The sequence below is a fragment of the Uranotaenia lowii genome, chromosome 3 (genome assembly GCF_029784155.1).
Source record: "Uranotaenia lowii strain MFRU-FL chromosome 3, ASM2978415v1, whole genome shotgun sequence".
NCBI lineage: Eukaryota > Metazoa > Arthropoda > Insecta > Diptera > Culicidae > Uranotaenia > Uranotaenia lowii.
Window position 1 is genome coordinate 73,421,737 of NC_073693.1, and position 24,372 is coordinate 73,446,108.

Consider the following 24,372-nt stretch of genomic DNA (forward strand, 5'->3'; position numbering starts at 1 on the left):
TGATTGAGACACTTACTGATACAAGATCCAATTCGAAAATCCACTCACTCACTCACTCAAACTCAATCGATGCGGCCTTGTATCGGTTCATACTGCCTGCCTACTTTCTGCCATAGCGCAGATACTTATGTACATATATACTGCCTGCCTGTTTGAATGGCTATTTTGATCCTCCGCAACAACAGCAACAACAAAGCAAGATGTTTTAGGCAGACAGCATTCGATCATCGATCAGTAAATGAATGAGTGAGTGAGTGAGTGATCAAGAAAAGTTATTGAGCGAAAAAAGAAACTGAAAATCAGGTAGCTCCTCAATCAGTTGAGAATTCCAACTGGAGAAGGATCGTCTCTCTTTCAAATTTTGTTTCTTTGATTCTCGGAGCAGCGCTGTCGAACACAATCTTTGCCCCGCTGGGAGATAAACAAACCGACAATTTAGTTTTTGCTTTCGCTGTTGAAAACGTATCAGTGTCTCTCATGAAAATTGAGTGATATTCGGAACACTGGATTGAAATATGAATTAGAAACAACCTACATAGGTATGGTACAAGGTTTTGGAACAGGTGGAAAGTGTAAGATTTCACCATTGGTCTACGATCCTGGATGTACCTGCGTGATTTGCCTTCTAACTATCGGTGCTAGACAACCTAAAAGGCGAACACGAAAATATTGGATACCGAAAATGTCATGCCAATTTTCTTATAATGTTTATAATCAAACCAAAATTTTAGGGCTGGAGGAAAGTTAATCGATTGAGGCTTGAGTGTAAAATTGAACGCATTTTCGCTTGATGCCCTACATCAAAGTCTTAACAGTGTCATCCCCGGTACCAGTTTTTCAGTTTTTTTTTCCCATTTTCTTAGCATGTCCTTTTCGTCTTTGACTGTCTTATTGCCCTTCCGAAGTTCCCGCTTCATTATTGTCCAGTACTGCTCCACCGGGTTCAGCTCCGGACGGTTTGGCGGGTTCATGTCCTTTGAAACAAAATGGACAGTATTGACCTCATATACCATTCCAAGACACTTTTAGAATAGTGGTTGTCATATATTGATACTTGCGTTCTGCAATGTATAATATGAATCTTCGAACTTGAAGCTTTCGTGTTTACGAGATTCGAAACACGAAGATCTGAAAAGAACAAACAGAATAAAGCATTCGTATTCTAGCCGTCTAACCGGAGACAATCTAATCCTGTGTTAATCCGTAGTTATCCGAAAACTTACCTTTAAGAGTTATTACAGTGGTGAACAATATTCCCTTGGACAATACTGTTGTATAACAGTGTTTCACTGTAATTGCATTATGCAGTCGACATACAGTACCGTTCATACTTGTATAGAAATTGGAAGCAAGCGCACTGTCACTTCGACTTTGAACTTCCATAACTTTTTACTCTGATGATATTTTTAGATCACATCCAAAATTCTATAGAAATCGCATTTCAAGGTTCATGCCTGAAATATTGCACCTCGTGTAACTTTTGATTTCATTGATAGAACTTTTCGAAAACTTCAGACATGCTAGCTTCATAATTCAACAATCACTGCGCAAAATTTCAATAAAATATGTAGCGTAGTTTCAGAGATATTGCAGTTCAAATGAGAAAAGTCCAAAAAGTCCGATTTTCGTAGAATTACTGTTTCTCAGGCCACACAAACTCCAGAAAGCTCAAATTTTGTGATATAATAGTGTGATAGTTGATCTCTAAGGCGGCATCCATAAATTACGTAACGCAAAAATTGCACTTTTTTGACCCCCTCCCCCCCGTATGTCACAAATTGTAACGCTTCGACGTACCCCCCTATGAAAATTACGTAACGCTGATAATTACCCCCCCCCCCCCCTCCCTCATCTTCTCATGATTTTAAATACTGATTTTCGAAGGTAAAAAAATATTTCAACATAAATTTTTAAACGTTCTTAAAAACGGAATTAATATCGATCTATCCAAATCGCTTCTTACTACTCATTGATGATAACTCTCTCATAAAATAAATTGATTGTCTTGTTATGAGTTGCTCTTTGCTTGTAAACTTGTCTTGTGATCTAACTTGTTTACTTTAAATTGTTCAAGAAGCCTAACTTGTTATGCGAAATATATTCCACTAAGTAATATTCGTCGCAAGACGCAAAATTGCATATTTTGAATAAATTGAGAAAAAATAATAAAATTTACGTCTTAAGGTTGAATTGAGTTCTAGGGGGTTATTGTACCTAAATGTACAATTTTTTTCAATGGTTATTTCACGGATATTTAATACACCTTTCAAGAAGTCTATTTCAGAATCTTTAAAGAAGAAAGATTACAAATCAGTTTCAATCATGTTGAAGCTTACAAATTTTAAACTGATTTTGGTTTGCATATCATTCTGCCAAAATTGCATGACTTAAAATCGTTACGTAACGATGAGCATACCTCCCCCCCTCCCCTATGTCACAATTCGTAACGTTCGAGCTAACCCCCTCCCCCCCTAGGAGCGTTACGTAATTTATGGATGCCCCCTAACGCAAAAAATGTGATCTAAAAATATCATCAGAGTAAAAAGTTATGGAAGTTCAAAGCCGAAGTGACAGTGCGCTTGCTTCCAATTTCTATACAATTATGAACGGTACTGTATCTCTATCGAGAGAGTGTTCAGGCATGACGAATTAAATCTCAATAAAAGGGGCTCATTCGAGTCCAGTCTGTGAAGCGAAAAACATCCATCTAATTTCTATCCGAACACTTCTCATATTTCAAGTTTAATAGCCCTTAAAACCTTATTAAAAATACGTTAAAATATTATAAGATTAAAATATTAAAAATACATTGTAGTGGTATGATACCAAATCTGCGGAGCTTTGTCGTGCTGCTGCAAGAACGGCAAAAGGCGCTTCTCGAGGTACTCAGATTTGTAGATCTTGCCATTTACTGTGCCCTTTGTTACGAAAGGCTCACTCCTCCGCCCACAAGAGCAGATGGCCTGCCGAACGAGATATTTGGAGGCGAACTTCGACATTTTCTTCTTCTTAAATTTGTCGTCCACATCGAACTTGCTCTTGTCGGTGAAAAACTCCAACCCTGGAATTTGCTTAAAATCGGCTTTTATATACGTTTCGTCATCCATCACATAGCAGCCATATTTTGTCAGCATCTTCTCGTAAAGCTTCCGTGCCAGAGGTTCAGCCGTCGATTGTTGCCGCTCATCACGGTTTGGGAAGTTCTGTACCTTGTATGTATGTAGTCCAGCTCTCTTCGTTGCTTTCTGGACGTAGCTCTGCGACATGTGGTTTAGCCAAATCACGGCTTGAGACGTTGGAATTTGCTTTACCTTTCCCTCCATCTTTTTGTTCTCCGGTCCGATATTCTTCCAGCTTCTTTGCCGTGGTCCAACGTCAACCGCTTCAACACTCTGGAGACTGTTGATTGGCGAATGTTCAACATTTTTCCCAACTGCTGGTGCGACAGGTCAAAAAATTCCAGGTGTTCGGTAAGAATTTGTTCTCTCGACTCGCGTTGCTCCACCTCCATTTTCGTTGAATCGAAAACACGCCTTCGAGTTTGACAGCATGTAAGCAATACACATCAATGAGAAAGAGTGCAAAATATGGTTGATTTTAACTCAATGGTAAAAAAGTTATGCCCTGTTGAAAGTGTCGCAATAATTTCGTATTCGCCCTTTAAAAGATTCATAGGGTCCGGCTATTTGAATTTTCTGGTAACTGTTTTCAAATTTACGGCAGTAAGAATACAAAAAGGTGTTTTTCGGTAGTTTAAGAAACATATCAAAACATACAGACTTCCTAGTTTGAATTCATTGTGATAGCTTAACATTAAGATCCTGATTATATTTATCGCATTTGTTGTTGATTCTTGTTTCATTATACAATTAGGTGTGTTCGTAAAGTTTCGAATTATAGTTGTCAGCCAAGTAATAAATATTTCGAACGTGTGGTACCGATTAGGTGTCGGGTATAGAGCCGATCTTAATACGGACAACACACTGCGTTCCTTAAAACATAAGTAATATGTTGAAATTTCGAAAAATCTAGTTTCTCTCGAACATTAATAATGCTCGAATTAATTCTAGCAAGCATTTTTTTCTTCTTCTGTATCTCGCCTTCGTGACAGGTTTTTTGCTGCGTTATCTCAAAAATGTTTACCCTACGAATGAAGATCATTTGGTTTTATTATAGGAATATCGAATTGGAGCTTTTAAATTACATAAAATGATTATCTATGAACAAACTTTAAAAAAATAATTGCCATGAATACATCATGACAATATTTTCTTTTATCATTCTGAGAAAACACTATGTTCTACACAATTTCGTTTGGAATATGATAACCACCGGTTGTAAACCCATAGAAATGATGGAATTTACTCAAGTTGGAAAGGACCACACTGCGTCTTCTCATAACGCTAGGAAAACAATCTAAACACTTGAACAAGTCTTGCTTCTCTATTCTACCAGGAGGTCCAATAAGTAAATGTTCTTAACTTAGCGTGATTTAGATAACGGCGAAGGGTTCCTCGCGCGATTATGAAATGATGACAACGGTTCAAAGAGGTGGGATTTGGTGAAAGAAAGAAAATGTAGGTAATTCCGTTGCCTAAATTCTCGTACCTTGACAAAAAGTCCTTTCATTTAAAAAAAAACGAACTTCATTCACTTCGATGATTTAAAAATTGCCATCAGCATCGATACAGCTGTCACCGCTGACGACGCATCATGCCTCAGTTGGGAAGAAGTCCTTCAGCAGCGTAGTTCGTCGCTTTTCCGCCACATCCATTTGATTCTCCAGGTCACCCCGATCTGTGGTTTCAGCACGCTCCACCTTCCAGGAGAGGTTTTCGATTTCAGCCTCCAACTGAGCCTGGAACGATAGAAATTAATAGTGGGTTCATTTACAGGCTGCACATTTCTAGCACCTTGAGGCCGAAGTGGCTCAAGGGAGTTATCGTAAACCAATAATATTTCCTATAACAATGTACTTGGCTTATTGCCCGATCAAAACTAGTGCATGCCAACGATCTAATACTGTTCTACCCTAGCAACACTCCCGAAAAAATCTACTTCTACATGACCCGGGGTGAATAATAGCGTTTTCGTTTATGAGCAGAGGCAACCTCGTTCTCCACGAGCTTTGCCCTCCTAACAGCTGATTTTTTTATGAATTCTTCAAGGGTACCCAATATTCTACAAAATTGGAAAAAAGTCGAAATGTTCTAGGAACTCTTTTTTTTTTTATCAAAACAAACATTTGATGTAAACGAATGTTTCTTTGATTAAATATTATACACAGAGCGTAGATGTTTTAGTGTTCAAAGACAGTGTTGAAAGTCTACGAGCATCTTAATAATATCCTTGTTAACAAGGACCTACATAAAAGATCTTGAAGGACTGCTTAACCCCACTAACCTGTTGATACTCGAACAGGTCCTTCCGAGAGCCAGCCTCCATGTAGTACGCATAGGGGTAAGTGTATTGCAGAGTGTATCGGCACTTAGCCAACAGGGCGGCCGCATCGAACAGATACTGCCAGTCGATCCACGTTCCCAGGCCCTTCATCACCTTCTCGTTGATGCGGGTCTTCATCCTGTCCAGCGTTTGCTGCTCCAGCTGCAACGATTTACTGTGATTCTCCCACCTTTCGTAGTAGTGGAGGTACTTCTTCAATGCTTCCCGGGCCTGAAAACATTACAAAAACCATCAGTAACGTACTTTCCATATTTCCATAAATTGTCTTACTTGAGCATGAACAGATTCGTTGGCAATGTTGGGGTTTTCCTTGTACCGCGAGCATTCGTAGTACTCGGACCCGTGCGCCTTCCAATCGCCGAGACACATCCAGCAGAAATCGTGCTTGCAGTTGAAACACTGCATATGGTTGCAGCCGCCATTCTTCTCGATGCAGATATGACACTTCGGACAGTCCTTGGTATGGGCGCTGATATAATTGGCCGTCTCGCTGTCGTCCGCACATTTCGTGAGCCATTTGCGGATGATTTGGCAATCGGTCGGCGCATGGTAGTCCGAACCGCACCGGAAGCAGAACGAGGTATTGCAAACCTTGCAGGTGGCCTTCTTTGGGCTAATATCCGGACTGCGGATAATTATCTACAAAAGGTGGATTAAAATTTAAGTTGTTCTAAATCTTTTCAAAAGTACAAAATACCAACCTGACAGTTAGGTCCGGGACAAAATCGCAGCTCCGGGTGCGACTTGACGTAATCAGCGAAGGCAAACTGCTGATACTTGTCCCGAAGTAGAGGCCGATTTAGTAAATTTAGAACCAAATCTTCAGGAACGCGAACATCACACCGCTGTTCCATGCATCCGATCTGAGTGGAGATACCTTGGCTGATTTGAATTTCGAAGTGCATTGCCCAGCAATCGCGACAGAATGAGTGTTGGCAGGAGAGATTGTGGAACTTGTCTATTGCTTGAACCGTCACGCAAACCGGACACAGGTGGGTACGATAGGAAGCTGCTGGTGGGCCCAGGTTTGCCGGTTGTTTCGTACTAACACTTGAGCTAGTGGTAGCTCCAGCGATTGCTGCTGGATTTACAGAACTGGTACTGGAACTGCTAGGGTTGCTACTACTGGCTATCACACTCGGTGCTGTTGATGTCGTGGCCACGGCACTCGGAGCTGCCTTAATACGAGCACTAACTAGGAGGCTGGATGCGTTATTTCGGTATTTCTCCACGACCTCCGTTGTGTTCCATTTGTTCTCGTGCAGTAGAACTTTGGCCAACGAAGGCGTGATTTGAATCTGATTGCTTAGCTTCTCTACTGACTCATTGAAGGATTTTTCCACCTCTTCCACGTTCAGGCAATCGTATACGAAGTACTCCGGATCGCATCGCTTGGGATCGATCTGTTCGATGTCGCAGTCCTCTATACCTTAAAAGAAAAATAATAAAATTAGTTGATAGAGGTATTGCATCTGGAATAAGAGAAGTTCAGGAAGTACGATATTTACAGGACATTGGATTTCATATGTGTGGCATTTAAACCTCAAGGGTTGATCATATCATACCGAGAGTAATGAATGAAATATCTTAGAATCCAGGAATGTAATTATCAATCTCTTATTTCCGCCCTTTGCGCTGAACAATTTGACCCAGATCCTTAGAAGCTAGAAGTATGAAATCATAGCAAATGTGTGATTTTCGGAAGTTACTCAACGTTACTTCTCGTCAATGAGAACTTAACAGACAATTAAAACTCTGCCTGATTGAAAATTTCCGTACATACCAATGGTTTCAGTTACCAACAACATGGATGCTCTACAGAGAGTCTCACTGGCAATTTCGCCATTTTTTTTTTTTCAATGTCTGCGGTGTACCATGCCTTATGTTAGGCTTTCTGTTCTAACAGAGTGTATAGTCGTAGAAAACATACACTTCATATTTACTTACAACCATGCTTTTAAAGTATTATTGTTGATCGTAGTGATAGGAGAGTACTAAAATAGATCAAAGTAGTCTAATGTTTAAGAATTTGAATAAAAATTACTCTTGTTAAGTATCCCGTTCAAACCACTTGTGTTTTTCACTTCTCTGCAAGTACCATTTCCATTAGTTATATGCCCAGAAGCAGGTGTCATAGCAACGGGATGACAAGTTCGAAAATGACTGGACAAGGCGGGTCGAACGACTAACAGGCGCAAAGCGAGGCACTTTCGAGGAGACCGGTGTCAAGTGAAAACGGCCAGCAAACGAATTCCTCAGGAACAGTCGAGCGCGAGCACGAAACATGCGAAATGACACCCCTTTGAACGAAAGTGAAGATAGTTCGAGTCGATGGCTGAACTATCGGAACTATCACATTCGATGATGCAGCCATTTTGAAGGCGACAGCTAAGCTTAAACATTCATCATCTACGGGTCCGGACGGGATACCAGCTATCTTCTTGAAACGTTTTATGCCACACTTACTGACTCCCATTAGGCATATTTTTCGAGATTGGTGGACTTCGCAATCTTTCCCTCGCTTAGGAAAGAAGCTCACATGTTCCCCTGTTCGCAAAAAAGGAGTTAAGAAAGACATAAACCACTACCGCTGCACTTCAGCTTTCTGTTCGATAGCAAAACTATTCGAATTGGTTGTTCTGGATCAAATTTTCTCGTCCACAAAGCAATACTTTTCCAACGATCAATACGGATTTTTGCCAAAACGATCCACGACAACAAATTTGCTGACTTTCACATCGTTCGTGCAAGATAGCTTTGCCATGAAGGCTCAAACTGACGCTATCTATATACTGATTTGTCTGCTGCTTTCGATAAAGTAAAGGCAGTTCTATACCTTCGCTCACTGGTGTGACATCAACTGTCTGCCTCTGAACCGGAGTAAATGTGCTGTCATTTCATTTTCTCGTAAGCGGAACTCTATTCACGCGGAGTACACTCTTGGTAACGAAACCATCGCCTGGGTGAACCGCATCAAAGATCTGGGCGTTATCCTAGACCATCGGCTGGAGTTTAAGACTCGTACGAAATACAAATGGGCCCGGACAAGTTGGCCGATTGCCTACACCGGTTGATAGTACGGATCTGGGATATAGAACAGCTACCGGAGGAGTGGAAGGAGGGGGTAATATGCCCCATCTACAAGAAGGGCGACAAATTGGACTGTGAGAACTACCGAGCGATCACTGTCCTCAATGCCGCCTACAAAGTGCTGTCCCGAATCCTACTCCGCCGCCTAACGCCACAAGCAAACAGATTCGTGGGAAGTCATCAGGCCGGCTTCATGGAGGGACGGTCAACGACGCACCAGATATTCACATTACGGCAAATCCTCCAAAAATACCGGGAACACCAATTCCCTACGGACCATCTATTCATCGACTTCAAAGCCGCATACGACACGATCGACCGTAACGAGCTATGGAAAATCATGGACGAGAACGGCTTTTCCGGGAAGCTGATCAGACTGATCAAGGCGACTATGGATGGAACGCAGTGCTGTGTGTGGATTTCGGGTGAATTGTCGAGTTCATTCGAATCGCGCAGGGGGCTTCGACAAGGTGATGGTCTATCCTGCATAATGTTCAACGTGGCGCTAGAAGGTGTTTTTCGACGAGCGGTGGGCGGAATGCGGGGCACGATTTTCAACAGATCCAGTCAACTTATCTGCTTTGCCGATGACATTGATATAGTCGGCAGATCATCTGAGGCGGTGGAGGAGATCTACCGCAAACTGAAACGCGAAGCAGGAAGGATTGGGTTGATGATTAATACGTCCAAGACGAAGTACATGCTGGCCTACGGATCCTACGAGCTCGCGCGACTCTACGGCGAACCCAGTATCCAGAAGGTGGTGAAGGCTAGCCGGATACGCTGGGCGGGACATGTTGCGAGAATGCCGGACGACTGTCCTGCAAAACAGGTGTTCGCTACGAATCCGGTAGGAACAAGACGAGCGGGGGCGCAACGAGCGAGGTGGTTAGACCAAGTGGAGCGTGATCTGGCGAACGTGGGGTGCCCGAGAAATTGGAGAACGGTTGCCATTAACCGAGTGAATTATAGGAATTATGTTCGTCTAGTTATGCCGTGAGACGGAATACTATGTAAAATAAAATAACGAATTACATCGTTAATAAAGCTTCTAGAAGTCTTAGCTTTTCTATTTCGCGTAACTAAGGAGTTTAAAGATGTGTACTGCCTAAAACGCTTGTATTGCAGCTTAGTTCGCTCAACTCTCGAATATGCATCGTTTGGTGCCCATTTTACCAGAATGGAGTCGAACGAATTGGGGCTATCCAGCGGCGCTTCCTGCGGTATGTCCTGAGACACTTGAACTGGCTAGACCCGTTTCGTTTACCGAGTTACGAAAGCCGTTGCCGCTTAATTCATTTGGACACACTTCATGTCCGCCGAAACGCTGCACGTATTTTAGTCGTAGCGGATCTCCTCGCGTCGAGAATTGACTCTCCCGTGTTGCTGGAAGCTATTCCCCTCAGTGTGCGACCCCGAGGATTAAGGAACCATAATCTGCAGCTCTATGTTCCAATCCGGCTGAACAACTACGGAGCCAACAGCGCTCTAATATGAATTTTTAAAACTTTCAACCGCTTTGCCGAGTACTTCGATTTCGACGTTTCAAGGGCCACTTTCCGAAGAAAATTTTTAATGGTATCGAGGACTTTGTAGATTAAGGTAGTTTTTAACTTGTTTGTAATTCATTATTCTATTAGGCTATCATTATGATCAACATGTGATCCGTTGATGTTTTTACACAAATAAACGAATAAACTTCGAACGATTACTGGAACCTGGTGGGGTGATCATCCACAGGACCTCATCAGGTTATACCAAACTGTTATATTTGAACTTCGTGATAAAAGTGAAATATAATTATTTATAACTTTTAAAGATGTAAAAGGGTTTTTCTTAATTAAAATAGAACGCGAACTGAATAGGTTTAGAGTCACCTTAAAAGTGAAACATCGTTTATTCTTCTATGTACAATTTGTGTTAATGCTATAAACTCTCTCTTTGACTTTCTCTTCCTCTCACATGCCATCGTATAGTGTTCCCAGAAAGGGTTTCTAAAGGATGTCGAAATCCTATTAGACCGAACACTACAACTCCTTGATCCTCTAGTTGAAGCTTACAATTTTCCAAAAATGAACAAATAAGAATTACATTTTTCAGAACTAATCTCAATGATTACAACCTCTTGCTTTCTGTTCGAACGTATTGAAAAATACAAAAACCAAAATATTGAATAGGCATTATCGAATTTTCTACTTATCTTTAAAACAACTTACTTCTATTAATAATAAACGAAATCATCGACCTTCTTTCTTTTAATAGTTCTTTTGGATCTTCTGAGCTTTTCTGAAGCCTCATGATCACACTGAATATTCGTATCCTCCGAAAAAACGAAAGAATCGGCAGCAAAACCATAGAAATCACTTTCAGAGTCACTGTCCAATTCTCCATCATCATATCTTCTTCTCTTGAAACTGGCACTGTGGGCAGGTTCCACGGGCAACCCAGGTTGCGGTTCAACTGACTCAACATCCTGGCCTAATGAAGCCAAACCGTCAGACCGACTCAAATCCAAAAACTGTCCTCCGTTGGAAACTGTCGAACGCCTAGCTCTCCGATAAGAATCTTCACAGACTTTCAACTGACGTTTGTGCGCCAAAATGACTCGTCCTCCCAGGGAAACCTGTGAAACATTTGGAGAAAACCATTTTAAAAACGTTACTGGTAACCATCTCCTCAAATCTGATTTAACTGGATTTCGATAATATATCAGATGTCCATTTCTCACATTTAAAAAAGGATCTTTCAACCTTGGTGAGATTAAACCAGATTGTTTAGAATTATCATCATTTTTCAATGGCAAATTATTTTTCAAATTACTTTTCGGATTGATCAAATCTAGTAAAATCTTTGGCTTGTAGGAAAGTAACCGCTCAGAAGGAAATTTACAATCATTACTCAAACAAGTGTTCCTGTAGTTAAACAAAAATAAACAAATTTGTTCATCCGTGTCAAGTTTTTTTATGTTTGAATCTAACAGAAACTTTTTCAATACTTCCTTTACCAAACGAACCATTCTCTCAGCCTGTCCGTTGCTTTCCGGATGGTATGGCGGACTTTTCAGTACTTTTATGCCCTGTTTCTCAAAAAATTTAACAAAAACATCTGAATTAAATGGCGGGCCATTATCCGTCACCAAAACATCTGGCAGACCATATCTTGCAAATATGTTGAGAAACACTTTTATAACTTTTTTGTAGTCTGTTCCGTTCTTCATGTGTTCTAACTCAATCCATTTTGTGTAACTATCTACAATTAACAAGTAAACTTTGCCATCCAAATGAAAAAAATCCGCATGAATTCTCGAAAAAGGTCTTAAGGTTGGTATCCATGGAGAATATTCAGGAAGCTTATTTGATGAAGTCCTTGATCTACAAATGTGGCAAGATTTTACGTGTTCCTCAATGTCCGTATTAAGACCAACCCAATACACAGTTCTTCTTGCGAGTTGCTTCATCTTGGTAATTCCAACGTGGTTAGCATGTAACATATCAAGCACTTTTTTTTGCATAATCTGTGGTATCACTACCCTATCTTGAAAAAGAACACAGCCTTCTACCATCTCCAAATCCTGATGCATAGAATGAACGTCCCGGAACTGCTTATCAATCCGTTCAGGCCATCCTTTATCCAGGTATTTCAATATCTTTGATATGAAACTGTCATTCATACTTGATTTGGCCACTTCTTTGTAATTCAAAGGAAATTCAGGTGTAAAGTTAAGGTTTTTAACAAAATCTTTGTCAAATTCCTTCGGAACTTCATCCACAACAGGAAAACGTGAACAAAAATCTGCGTTTGCTAATTTTGATGCAGGGCGATAAATAATATCAAAATCGTAAATGGATAATTCCATAATGTACCTCTGTAATCTGGTAACTGAAATGGAATTTCGCCCCTCTTTACCCAAAATACCAATTAAAGGTTTGTGGTCTGTGTATATTACAAACTTTTGTCCATACAAAAATTTATGAAATTTTTTAACAGTACAGACCACCGCCAGTGCCTCTAGATGCAAAATCGGGTATTTTTTTTGAGCATCATTGAGTGAAAAAGATGCAAAACTTATTGGACGTTCTTCTCCGTTAACATCATGAGCCAAAATGCCACCCAAACCGTATACACAAGCGTCCGTAACGACAACAACCGGTTTATCAGGGTCAAAATACTCCAACACTTTGGGTTTCAACAAGAATTGTTTACAATCGCTGAAAACCTGCTCACAATTGTCGTCCCAGACATATTTAACATCTTTTTTTAAAAGTCTGTAAAGAGGATTGACACGACTTGACATATTTGGAATAAATTTTGAGTAGTACGATACCAGTCCCAAAAATGCCTTCAATTCCGACACATTTCGTGGAGATTTCGCTTCACGAATTGTTCTTACTTTATCGGGACAGGGCGAAAGACCACTGTCAGTCAAAATATGTCCCAAATAAGGTAAACTGGTAACAAAAAATTTACACTTCTTCAAATTAACCTTGATATTGGCCTTAGCAAGTTTTTCTAAGACTCGAAAAAGGTTACTCCTGCACTCCTCAAAATTTCTCCCAGAAATTAGCACGTCATCCAAATAGCAAACCACATTCTTCAGTCCTTTCAGAATCTGGTCCATCACTCTTTGAAAGATACTAGCCGAAGATGAAGCTCCTTGTGGTAACCGCTTATACACAAACAAACCCTTGATCGTGTTTATCACCATGAATTTCTTGGAACGTTCAGATAACAATAATTGTGTGTATGCTCCAGCCAGATCAAGCGAACAAAAGACCTTAGAACCAGACAAAGTCGCAAACAAATCCTGGGGCACTGGCAAAGGATAAATATTCGGTATCAGTACCTTGTTTATTGAAACCTTGCAGTCTATCACTAACCGGATATCTTGATCCTTCTTTACAACTATAACAACCGGAGACGCCCACTCACTAGCATCAATAGGTTCTATTATTCCATTCCTTTCTAAATCATCCAAACAATCTATTACCTTCTGACGAAGCCTGAGTGGAACGTCATACGCTTTTCGAAAAATTGGTGTGTCCTCTTTCAAGACTAAATCACCCACAAAACCTTTTATAGGACTGGAAAAATCCTTATCAAAAACCGTTGGAAACTTACTCTTTATCTCTTCCATCGTTTCCATTTCCTTTAACGCATGTATGGTCTCGCAGCGTAATTGTGGTTTAAGAAAAGTATCTCTCCAGCCGGCGTAAAAAACGTCCATCCAAGAACGGCCCATCAAAGGAACGAAATCGTTATCACAACGCAGGATCACTAGAGATAATCGGTGCTGACTACCATTCAAAAGAACAAAAGCATCAACCCGTCCCAAAATGTTTAGACGTTTGCCGTCAATGACCACCAATCGTTTAGAACATTGCTTGAGAGGTAAAAATTTGAAATGTTTTAAATATTGCCTCTCCGAAATAACTGACTCAGCTGATCCACAATCTAACTCCATTTTAATAAGCTTGTTCTCCACCAAAACTTCAATGTAGCATGGTTCATTTATTTTGTTGATAGAAGCGATCTTCATGCAGGACAAATCTTCTTCACTGTCAGATTGCAAATCCTTTTTAAGACGTTTGAAAAGACCTGAGTTAGTAGATTTAGGCGAATCGACAAACTTTACACTAGCCCGACGAACCCGAGGACTTTTATTTTTCCGACGATAACAATAAGCTTTGGTATGACCTTTTCGATTGCAAAAGGTACAATGAAAAACGGGTTTATTGCTGAGCTTATTGTTGCCTCTTTCATCTCTCGGTTCACTAAAGGATGCTGAACGATTAAAACTGCTACTACTACTCCGCGATCTATAGCTCAACCTAGGTTTATAATCCCTTTTTCGTCCCAGTCTGGCCACGACACTGACCCGACTAGTTTCGGAATTTTCCAATCTCTGAGTTCTGTCCCAAGCAAGCTCCTGATTAACTATAATTTTTTCAGCCTTAACCGCTGTCAAATCTTCCTCATCAAATAGTTTTTTCCGTAGTTTGGGATCCTTGATTCCCATAACTAAAACGTCTCTTATCGCTCGCTGTTTGAAATCCCCAAAATTACATAATTCGGCTAAAAATTTTACTGCCAAAACAAAATCAACATTTTTCTCATTAATTCCTTGTCGACGGGACCAAAAATTGTAGCTATGCACTACATCGGAATCGCTCTTGTCATAACTTTTCGTGAGTTCAGTTGTTAAATCCTTATAAGAAATTTCTTTGATGTTTCTCCCAGGAAATAAAAGCTTCAATTTGGAGTACACCTCTTGTCCACAAACTGCAAGAAAGGAAGCTTTGTACTGTTCCTCCTTGTAGTTGTGGTGCACAAAAATCCACTCTAACTGCTCAATATACTGTGCAAAAGGTATTGAACCTGGGATGTATGGATCCATGGTTGTGGTCAAAGACATATTTGCTTTTTGTTTCAATAAAATATCAAAAGATAAAAAATGGTCAAAGTCAAAAAAACCGAAAATCAAAATTTAAAAAAATAAATAAAAGAAAAATAAAATTATCAAAATATGATTGCTAAATCAATTGTCAATAACGTATCACAGCACAAAATCAGATAAAATTCAAAATGCTGTCGAAAAAAAATAAGGTAAACAAAATCACATACCTGAATCAAATGTTGTTCCCGAAAAAAAACAAACACTTCTTTGCAATTATGCTGCAATCACTGGAAACAACCAACCAAACAATGTATAGCAGCAAACTTACAGCAGCACCTTCAACAGCGCAACGTAACAACAACAGCAGCAGCGAAAACCACCCGGGAACAGCAACAACACTCGTCCGGATCGCGAATTCCAACGCTTTTTGTTTCGATGAAATTCTACTAGAATGCAACTCCGCCGATGCAATTCACCAACTCACTGCAACTGTCAGCCGACACTCACCAAACGTCAATTCTGAGAGAATTTCAGTTCAGTGCCGTTCAGTGAGACGGAGTGAGACGGTTACCCAAATGTCGATCACCAACCGTGCCCCCAAACACTCGGAGCAAAATGAAACAGCGAAGTAACTCACTCTCCAAATGAATGCTGTTGAAAGAAAATAAAAGAAGAAAATATCAATTTAGTGAAATTACCGAAGAAAAGCAAAATGGCGTTCAGAACCAACAAAAATGTGCTTTTCATCAAACCAAAAACTGTAGTTTTCACTACCGTTTCCCAACAAAAAGGGAAATGAACCAAAAAAATTGTCGCGTTTTAAACCGAACAACCAGTGTTCGAGAAAAATGTGATTCGGAATAAAATAAAATATAACTACTAATAAAAGGCTTTGCCACCATTAGAGTTATAAATACCAAAATCACCAAATCGCACTATACTTACTGTACGGCTAGAGAAAAAAAAATTCACACAAGCCGTCTTAGCGATATTATACAAATCCCACTCGTCGCCAATTGTTATATTTGAACTTCGTGATAAAAGTGAAATATAATTATTTATAACTTTTAAAGATGTAAAAGGGTTTTTCTTAATTAAAATAGAACGCGAACTGAATAGGTTTAGAGTCACCTTAAAAGTGAAACATCGTTTATTCTTCTATGTACAATTTGTGTTAATGCTATAAACTCTCTCTTTGACTTTCTCTTCCTCTCACATGCCATCGTATAGTGTTCCCAGAAAGGGTTTCTAAAGGATGTCGAAATCCTATTAGACCGAACACTACACAAACAACGATACGAAAACTAGATCGAATACAGTATCGTTGTTTGCGTATTGCAAACGACATATACGATGAGACTCGAAGTACTGGCTGGAGTAAGGCCGTTGAAAAATCGGTTTTCGATCTACGTTTGCTAATTCGACTATGAATCGCTACTATCGCTACGTTTTTTATTCGACTATTTATCCTTTGGTGATAGAAAATTTCGAAAAGATTACCTTCTTTTGGTGAAATCTTTGAGAGGACAATAACTAACAACAAATATTTTTTAATACCTCGCAATATAGCGATCAACGCTTGGCAGTCTAGCTGGGATAATGGTACACGGTGACGTTGGCTCCATACGATTATCCCTAAGGTTCCGACGTAGGCATGGTTTAAGCATTTTAACATGAGTCGCGATTTCATTCGCATGGTTTTTTCAGCTTATGTCAAATCACTACCGGCTTGACGCGCGTTTTCTTCGACCAATGTTTGTGTTTGTGGATACCCTTAGGCTGATGTCATGCTGAAGCAACTAGCAACGCGACCTACAACGCAACGTTCACACGACTAACCAGCTCTCATTTGAACTCCATGGAAATCGCGCAGACCTGTCATACTGGTCGCTTTGTATAGCGCGACCAATCTGATGCCAATGTGTTTTGTAGCGCGACTAGTAGGAAATCCAATAGGAATATTGTTTTTTCTCGATTGAAGCAGTGATTCCGGGGTTTAAGCACAATAGTACGAAGATCTGTCCGAACTTGTGATAATAAACTAAAAAATATCTTAATCGGCGAGAAAATTTTCATGAATTCTTAGTTCCGGCAAAAAAAAACAAGGAATTTTGTCGGTTCAAATTTTGACATTCTTGCAATCCGGGTCGTGATTTGATGAGTATTTTATGGCTCCCGAAAGAAAGGGGACGATTCAAAGCATTATCAGATGTAGAGAAGTGATGATTTGTAGGGAATTTCAAAGTCACAGGTCGCGCCAGCGCCAGCCAATGCGTTGCAACGCAATCTTATTGGAACGTTGCGTTGCGTTGCTAGTTGCTTCAGCATGACATCAGCCTTAGGGCACGAAGTGAACTACCTGGTGTTCCAATTCGAGACATCTTGGCAATCTTTGATTTAGAATATTAGTATCCTATCTACAAATATCTCAATCTGTCTGGCTTGTCATCTTCCCCTCCGTATCTAGAATTCCTAGAAAGTCAATCTTTCGTCTTTTGGTAAAAAGTATTGGTTTTTTCTTTAGTACGAAAACACTAGAATTCTCAATAAAGCTTATAGGTAGATTTTGTTCAGTGTAGGAAAGCAAAAAACGCAAAAAACAGTTTCCCGTTTCCAATACGCCTTGCCAGAAGAAATTTTGACGTTTTGGAGTTAGGAAAAAAAGTAAACAAACGGTGAATTTTGGAAGCAGTTTTGAAAGTGGATTTTTAATATCATCCGGTCGTTTATTCTGAAAAAATGGTAAGTGAAATCAATATTTGGACCTTCCTTGTTCTGTTTATATAGTTGTGTTCATGAGAATAGTTACCAGTTCATCATATTTTCGTTCTAAATCAGTGAAGTTTTTTTTGATGATCCGAACATAGTAGTGTATTTTGTAAGTTTTTTGAATGAAAGTGAAATTTATTTTAGAAAAATCAACCTATAAATCAATTTTAAGTACATTTTAAAACAGTATTTGCAAAAGTCCGGTGTTTTAAAGCACCATAGAAGGAAATAAATGACTGAGAAAATGTTGTTTTTTTCAATGTTTTAGGAGCAAAGTGGAGCGAATCCAGGAGTATTCAGGATCAACATAGGATTGACCAAGCTGCTTAAATACGCGGATGGTGGAAGCAGAATCATTCAGGAAGGAGGAAGAGTGCTCAAAGCACGGCACCTTCTACTGGTGGGCATACAAACCATTTTGGAAGATGGGTTTCAAATATTTGCGTCTTGCCTGAAATCGTCTTCGCCACGTTCGGAACCTCAAGAAATTACAATACGAACGTCTGATGAATCCGAAAGATGGACATTCCATTGTACATGCAAAGCCGGATTAGGGAAATGCAAGCATGTGATGGCTGCATTAAACCATCTGGTATTGAATCCGGATGTTTCAAGGCTAACAGTAACCGAAATGCAACAGAAATGGGGAAAACTCGCGTAAAAGGTTGCTGATGATCGTTACAATGCAACAAAAATAGGAGAATTTTATAATGTAGTGTCAGACAGTCCCAAAAGACCTCGGAACATTTACTTGCAGAGATTGAATGTGCATGACAATCCTGAAGACGCACTTTCAATAAGATTGTATTATGCGAATGAGTTCCCTGATAGTAGTTTGAGCTACGAGCTCAAAGACAGGCCCAGAATGTGAACTGTTTCCAATATTTTGACGCACTTTGAAGGTACTGAAATTATCAGTCACGAATATGTTGATTTTGCTACTCAACAAGAGGCTTCACAAAATATGAGATCTTCAGTTGATTCGCTGATATCGTTCGACGATCCGGAAGGCGACAAAGAGCTGGAAGATTTTCTGCGGATTGCCTTTAAGGAAAATATTTCAGATAATTTCGAATTCATAGGACCTCTAGAGCAAAATTTACACCTGTTTTATGAGCTCAACGTTGCAGTTTCTTTGAAGGAGTCCTTAGAAATTTGTAAAAAAAACTACCGAACAAAGCAAATCCGAAATGTGGATAAAAGAGCGATCTTTGAGAATAACCGTATCCAACGCATATTCATTATTCACATATTACACATGCCTTTAAAATGTTCCAAAAAACTGGAGAAGGAAAATTTTGGGCATTATAATGCCAAAGGAAATTCAAACCCCAGCGATAGAACACGGAAAGCGATGTGAGCAGTTTGCGCTTCGTGCTTATGCTCGTGATCTTAAAAAAAAGTTACACGATGTGGTTTTGCTGTTCCGCCACATGTCTCGTGGCTTGGTTGCTCTCCTGATGGAATCGTATTGGCAGAAAGAAAACTACTCGAAGTGAAATGCCCATTGTCCGGGAAGGAACATGTTTTAGAACACATTTTGAAAGATCTGCCCTACTTAACAAAAAAAACTTTCATTGAAAACTAAACACTCGTACTATGCGCAGGTTCAAATAGGAATGTTTATTCTTAAATGTGAAAGCACAGATTTCATAATTTACTCCGAACATGAGGATAAATGCTTTATTGAAAATATTAAGTTCGATCCGGTTTACATAAAAGAATTGTTATTTGTTTTGAAAGAAGTATATTTTAATGCTTATTTGAAATATCTTGCTTGTTCGAAGGTGTAGTAAAGTGTGGTGTATCTTTATTTGAAAAATTCAATAAACATTTTTGAAAAGTACTGTGAATATAATTTATTTAATACTTCTTCCAATGATTTTCATTTTTTTCAACAATTTCACCTCGAAGTAGTAGTGTATTTTGATTTATTTGAATAACAACACATAAGGATTATTATAACAATTTTTAAATATTACTCATGACAATTAGCAATAACGTTTAGAACAATATATAATATTTATTAAAATCTTTCGTTGGATAATATTGGCTTGGATATATTAGCAATTCCTGCAGCAATTATCATGAGGTCATCCAATGTCGAAAACAATCGCACGTCGATTTTTGAGTTGAAGATTTCAAAAAATTTTATCCGTTGAATTGCTCTTTCTACGTGAACTCTTGCTGCTGCAATTGAGATGTTTTCATGCGCTTCATGGCTGCTCCGAGGATGGTGGAGAAATGGTGGCTGCACTAGCTTGACACCCATCCGGTTGCACTCTTCGGCGATGCCAAAGCCTTTGTCGGTCATTATAGCTTCTCCTACTTTACATTTCTCCAGATTTTTTTCTTCTATAACTATTTGTTTGTCCGAACATTTGCCTCCGTACCCGCTGCTCTCATAAGAGATAGTTCCTCCTGGTGTAACAGCTATGAGAAATTTCGCTGTTTCACGACCTTTATACTGCGAGTACGAATTTATTTTGCATCGCAAGCAGCGTGGTCTCATGATTGGAACTTCTGTACAATCTAACACTGCTATTACATTTTCATAAGATGGTCGGAAGTAATGTGGCATATTTTTTTGAACTTGGTTCATATCCGGCCAAAAAACCAAAGGCTCGCAAACAACACGCAGTACAGGAACAGTGTAAGTATGAAACCTACCACTCCCACCGGCGTGTAAGAGAGTCCCTTTCTAGACCTCAGGGCGGCACGCTTATCAAACAAAATCGCAGGGAGCTTCCAGAATGCACTCAGAAAAAACCCCAAAATTGCACTTCTCGACTAATGGTTTTATTTACGCTTATTTGCACAGTAAAAATGGTCACAATAATAGCACGATACCTGGAGGGCCAAGCCCTTGTGGATGCTGGCGATTCTGGTACGGGGTGTCGGTATGGCTGACGTTGTAGACGAGTCAGCGAGTGGACACACCGGTCCGATGACGATGGCAGCCCCTTTTCCTCAAGTACAGCGTCGATCTCGATGCTGTCAAGACAGTGGCCTTTCGTAACGGGTGGTCCACCGTCTTGGGTCGGTCCGTAAGGTTCGAGGATGTATGGTCGACCGGTACTTCCGATCGTGGGTTAACCGATGTTCGGTGGCGGTTATTCCCGTCGTAGTTGGAGGCACAAGGTTATTCCAACCAAGATATTTTGTCCCAAAACAAAGGGGTCCTGTATTAAGGAGACACTGGCATTAGCGCGCGTCCTTCTTGGCGAGGGCAAAATGGCGGATGAGCGGCGGTTGGCTTACCTGGTGTCTGGCTGTTATTTGCACTATCAAAGTTTCTTATGTGTACACTGCGGTGGTTTTTAGCAAAGTGAGCCAGCACCAGGAAGCCGCATTTGACCGGCCTTGAACCGCGAGTTTCGGTCGTTGCTCTCGCTTCGCGATCGCTCTTCGTTCATCGTATCGTCGGGGCGTCGCTGCCATTCGTGTAATTACCCGGAAGCATCGACTATCTCAGTTGGCCCTCTGGTTGTGAGTTGATAAACCATTCTGGCTGCATGCTGTTGACGTTCGTTGTGCAGGCGTTCGTTGCTTCGAAGGCGGATTTTTGGGGAAAAACTTCACACACACTAGTCACTCACTGCGATATACTACTTTTTGAAAAAGCTACGTTAAACCGCGATCAATCTCTACCACCTCGATGGAAGTGTTATCTGACGCTTACAACAGTTCGATGAAATATACACAGAAAAAAAATCTGAATCCTTAACAACACTGAAATTGAAAACCTGTATCATTACATGACGTGGAACTCGATTTATTGATGTAAATTTACAAATTAAAAAAAGTTGAATCCTTAACAGCACTGAATTCATATGACACAAATATTACTTGACACGGAACGCGATTATTTGATGTAAATTTACATCACATCTGATGTAAATAAAAAGAAGCATCACATACGACGGAATTTTCAGTGCGAATTAAATATTACACGTCTTTAATATTTTACATGTCTTTAAATTTTACACGTCTTTTGAAGTTTACAGACGTGGAATATTCAACTCGCACTGAAAATCCCATCATATGTGATGCTTCGTTTTCGTTACATCATATGTGATGTAATGGAAATAGAAATTTCTTAAAATTACACGACATGGAATGTGATGAGGACATTGAATTTCAATTTAATAGGATCAGACAAATTTAAACAAAGTGTCAAGTCAAAGTCGTGCACCAAAAAGTATTTTTTAAGCAGTTTTCCCGCGATTAAAGTTCCCAGAGATCTTCGTGAAGCAGGAAACGGTGTTGGAAGCAGCTAGTTATTCAACTTTGGATCCGGTCTTCGAGAAAAAATATAAGTGTGAATGTGACTCCTAATATAAAAAATTGTAAGATTAAAAAAATTATTGTCACCAAATGAAATAAACTAAATTAATAACAAAAAGGTTTTATTTTTATTATGACATGAGATAATTCCATTATTGAATCATAAATACCAATAAATAAAGCAAAACAGATTCCAATTGGAAAGTTTTTCCTCCAATATTCAGTGGTTTTATAATTTACATCATTTTTATTTTACATGTTGCCATACTTTACATCATTTTTTATTTTACACGTTGCAACATTTCACTGGCGTGTAATTTCCAACTAGCACTGAAAACTCCGTCATATATGATGCTTCTTTTTATTTACATCACATGTGATGTGATTTTACAGATTTTTTTCGTTGTGTGTAGTAGAAATCGTTTGATAACTTGAGTTAAATAAGTTCCCCATGCAGGAAAAAGATAAATTGGTTTTCATTTTGATGAACACCACAAGCAAGTCTTCCTCGAGTGACAAACAGTAGTAAGAATTCCTTTTGTATCCTGGTGTAATAAGAATTCTTTGAGTTAAAGCTCCCAACATTTTCGAGTTGATCCCTGCCCAAGATATCATCTCTAGATCATTTCTGAATGTTAATGACATCGTTTTGCGTCACCTGTACTCCTGTTGATGCATATTCGACAGCCACAGGTACTTCAACGACTGGATCATCACATTCAACGTTGGGAGCATCTCTAGTACCAAATCCATCATCAACATTGGTTCTAAGGCTTCTTCTTTTGGCACGTTCAGCTCTTGCATCAGTATTTTTTGTGCTGGCTGGATCTTCACCTGGTAAATTGATGTCTGGAATTGCAGTCGATTTGAGAATCATCCGACTTGTAATCCGATTCAGAGCTAAAAACGATAAAAATTGTTACAGTCATCTCATTTCTTTGCTCAATGGAATTTTTACTTACTTGGACTTACAAAATTTGGGATTGAAAAATGTAGACTGCAGACTTTTGTGCCCTTAGATGGTTCGAATCGCAGTTTCAGCTTGCGAGTCCATGCTTTCCATCTCAATTTATCGTTCCGACTAGGGAATGTATGGAAGGACAACCCGTAGCCATAGCGCGACTTACAGTTCTTAACACAACATACAGTGTGACATTCTCGCTTCGGATAGTTATCGTCAATTTCCATGAGTGAGTCAGTTGGATCACACGCTGTGAATGAAAAGAAATCAGTAAGAATGAAATTCTTCATTGATTTTCACCAGGCTGATTTTAGTGTTCGGAACTTGGTTCAACATGTTTTTTATCCTTATATCAATTTTAACCCTTACCTGATACGAATTCCATCCTGAATCATCACCAAAAACCATACCAAACTCGACGAATGGCGAAGGAATAAAATCGTCGTTTGAAACCAAATGTTAATTTGCTCACTTCTGTGTTTGTTTACATTTTTCTCCTAATTGAGAAAAACCTACGCCAGAGGCGCTGCTGTTTGCTTAATATCTCGGATTCCCTTTCCCACAATAAGACAATACTGACAAACCCCCGGCCGAATGTCAGAAAGCCAGCACTGAGCATTTTTTGTTGATTGGATGTGACAGAAACACTATGACAATAGCCATTCGTTCTCCATCTGGTTTAGGTAGTACACTGGTTAAGCTGTCTGATGGGTATGATGAATGTAGAAAATTGATGTGAGTTCGATTCTCACCAACAGGAACCTTTTTTTGTTTCTTGGATGAATTATCTTATAGGACGAAAATCACATAAAATGTATTTCTTGTTTCGGAACAATTCGGAATGGTAATCCATCATTTTGCCCGAAAGCTCGTGTCTTTATGCCTGTGGACGGGAAAATAATCATATCATCCAGGGCGCAATGCACATTTTAGCGCATTTTCGGCACATATGTAATTAGTTCCGATCGGCATTGAAATTTTGCAACGCCTCTTTAGGTGTAGATAATCTTTCTAACCTTAAGGGAGACAAAATTTTTTGTGTTTCTTAATTTCTAGATCCAGTCAAAAGATTTAGTTAAAATTGGCATATTATCATCTCAAAACTTCGTAATTTCATAAACTCGCAAAACTGTTTATCAAACTAATTTATCCAAGTTGTCTCCATAAACAGTAATTTAATCCCACACCTGAATCTTCCGGAAGATACGGTTTCTCCTATAAACCAGTATCATCACCACGCGCAACATAACATGTATATTGTATATCTTGAACCCAACACCGAACAGCCGGGCCGGGCGAGCATCGCTAATAAAATAGTTCAAGGCAGTTCATCGGCGTCTCGACGCGAGCAACAATAAAAAACAAACTAAAACGTCGTTGCGCCTCCTCTCGTCAATAATGTTAGGGG

At 39.6% G+C, this 24,372-nt stretch overlaps 2 protein-coding genes across 2 annotated transcripts in view; both read right to left on the bottom strand.

Moving 5' to 3' along the window:
- Nucleotides 1–3,787: 3,787 nt before the first annotated feature.
- LOC129750508 (potential E3 ubiquitin-protein ligase ariadne-2) overlaps nt 3,788–24,372 on the bottom strand; it is a 60,769-nt gene continuing 40,184 nt past the window's right edge. The window contains exons 2-5 of the mRNA XM_055745471.1: nt 6,165–6,892; nt 5,734–6,102; nt 5,404–5,673; nt 3,788–4,858 (exon numbers count right to left, since the gene is read on the bottom strand). Of these exons, the coding sequence (XP_055601446.1) occupies nt 4,712–4,858; nt 5,404–5,673; nt 5,734–6,102; nt 6,165–6,892 (1,514 nt within the window). The 3' untranslated portion in view covers nt 3,788–4,711. The remainder of the gene's footprint in view (nt 4,859–5,403; nt 5,674–5,733; nt 6,103–6,164; nt 6,893–24,372) is intronic.
- Nucleotides 22,222–23,245, bottom strand: LOC129750509 (THAP domain-containing protein 1-like). Its single transcript, XM_055745472.1, has 2 exons — nt 22,966–23,245; nt 22,222–22,903 (listed from the first exon to the last, which is right to left on the bottom strand). Exons 1-2 carry the CDS (start codon nt 23,189–23,191, stop codon nt 22,626–22,628), a joined length of 504 nt encoding a protein of 167 aa, XP_055601447.1. The 5' UTR covers nt 23,192–23,245; the 3' UTR covers nt 22,222–22,625.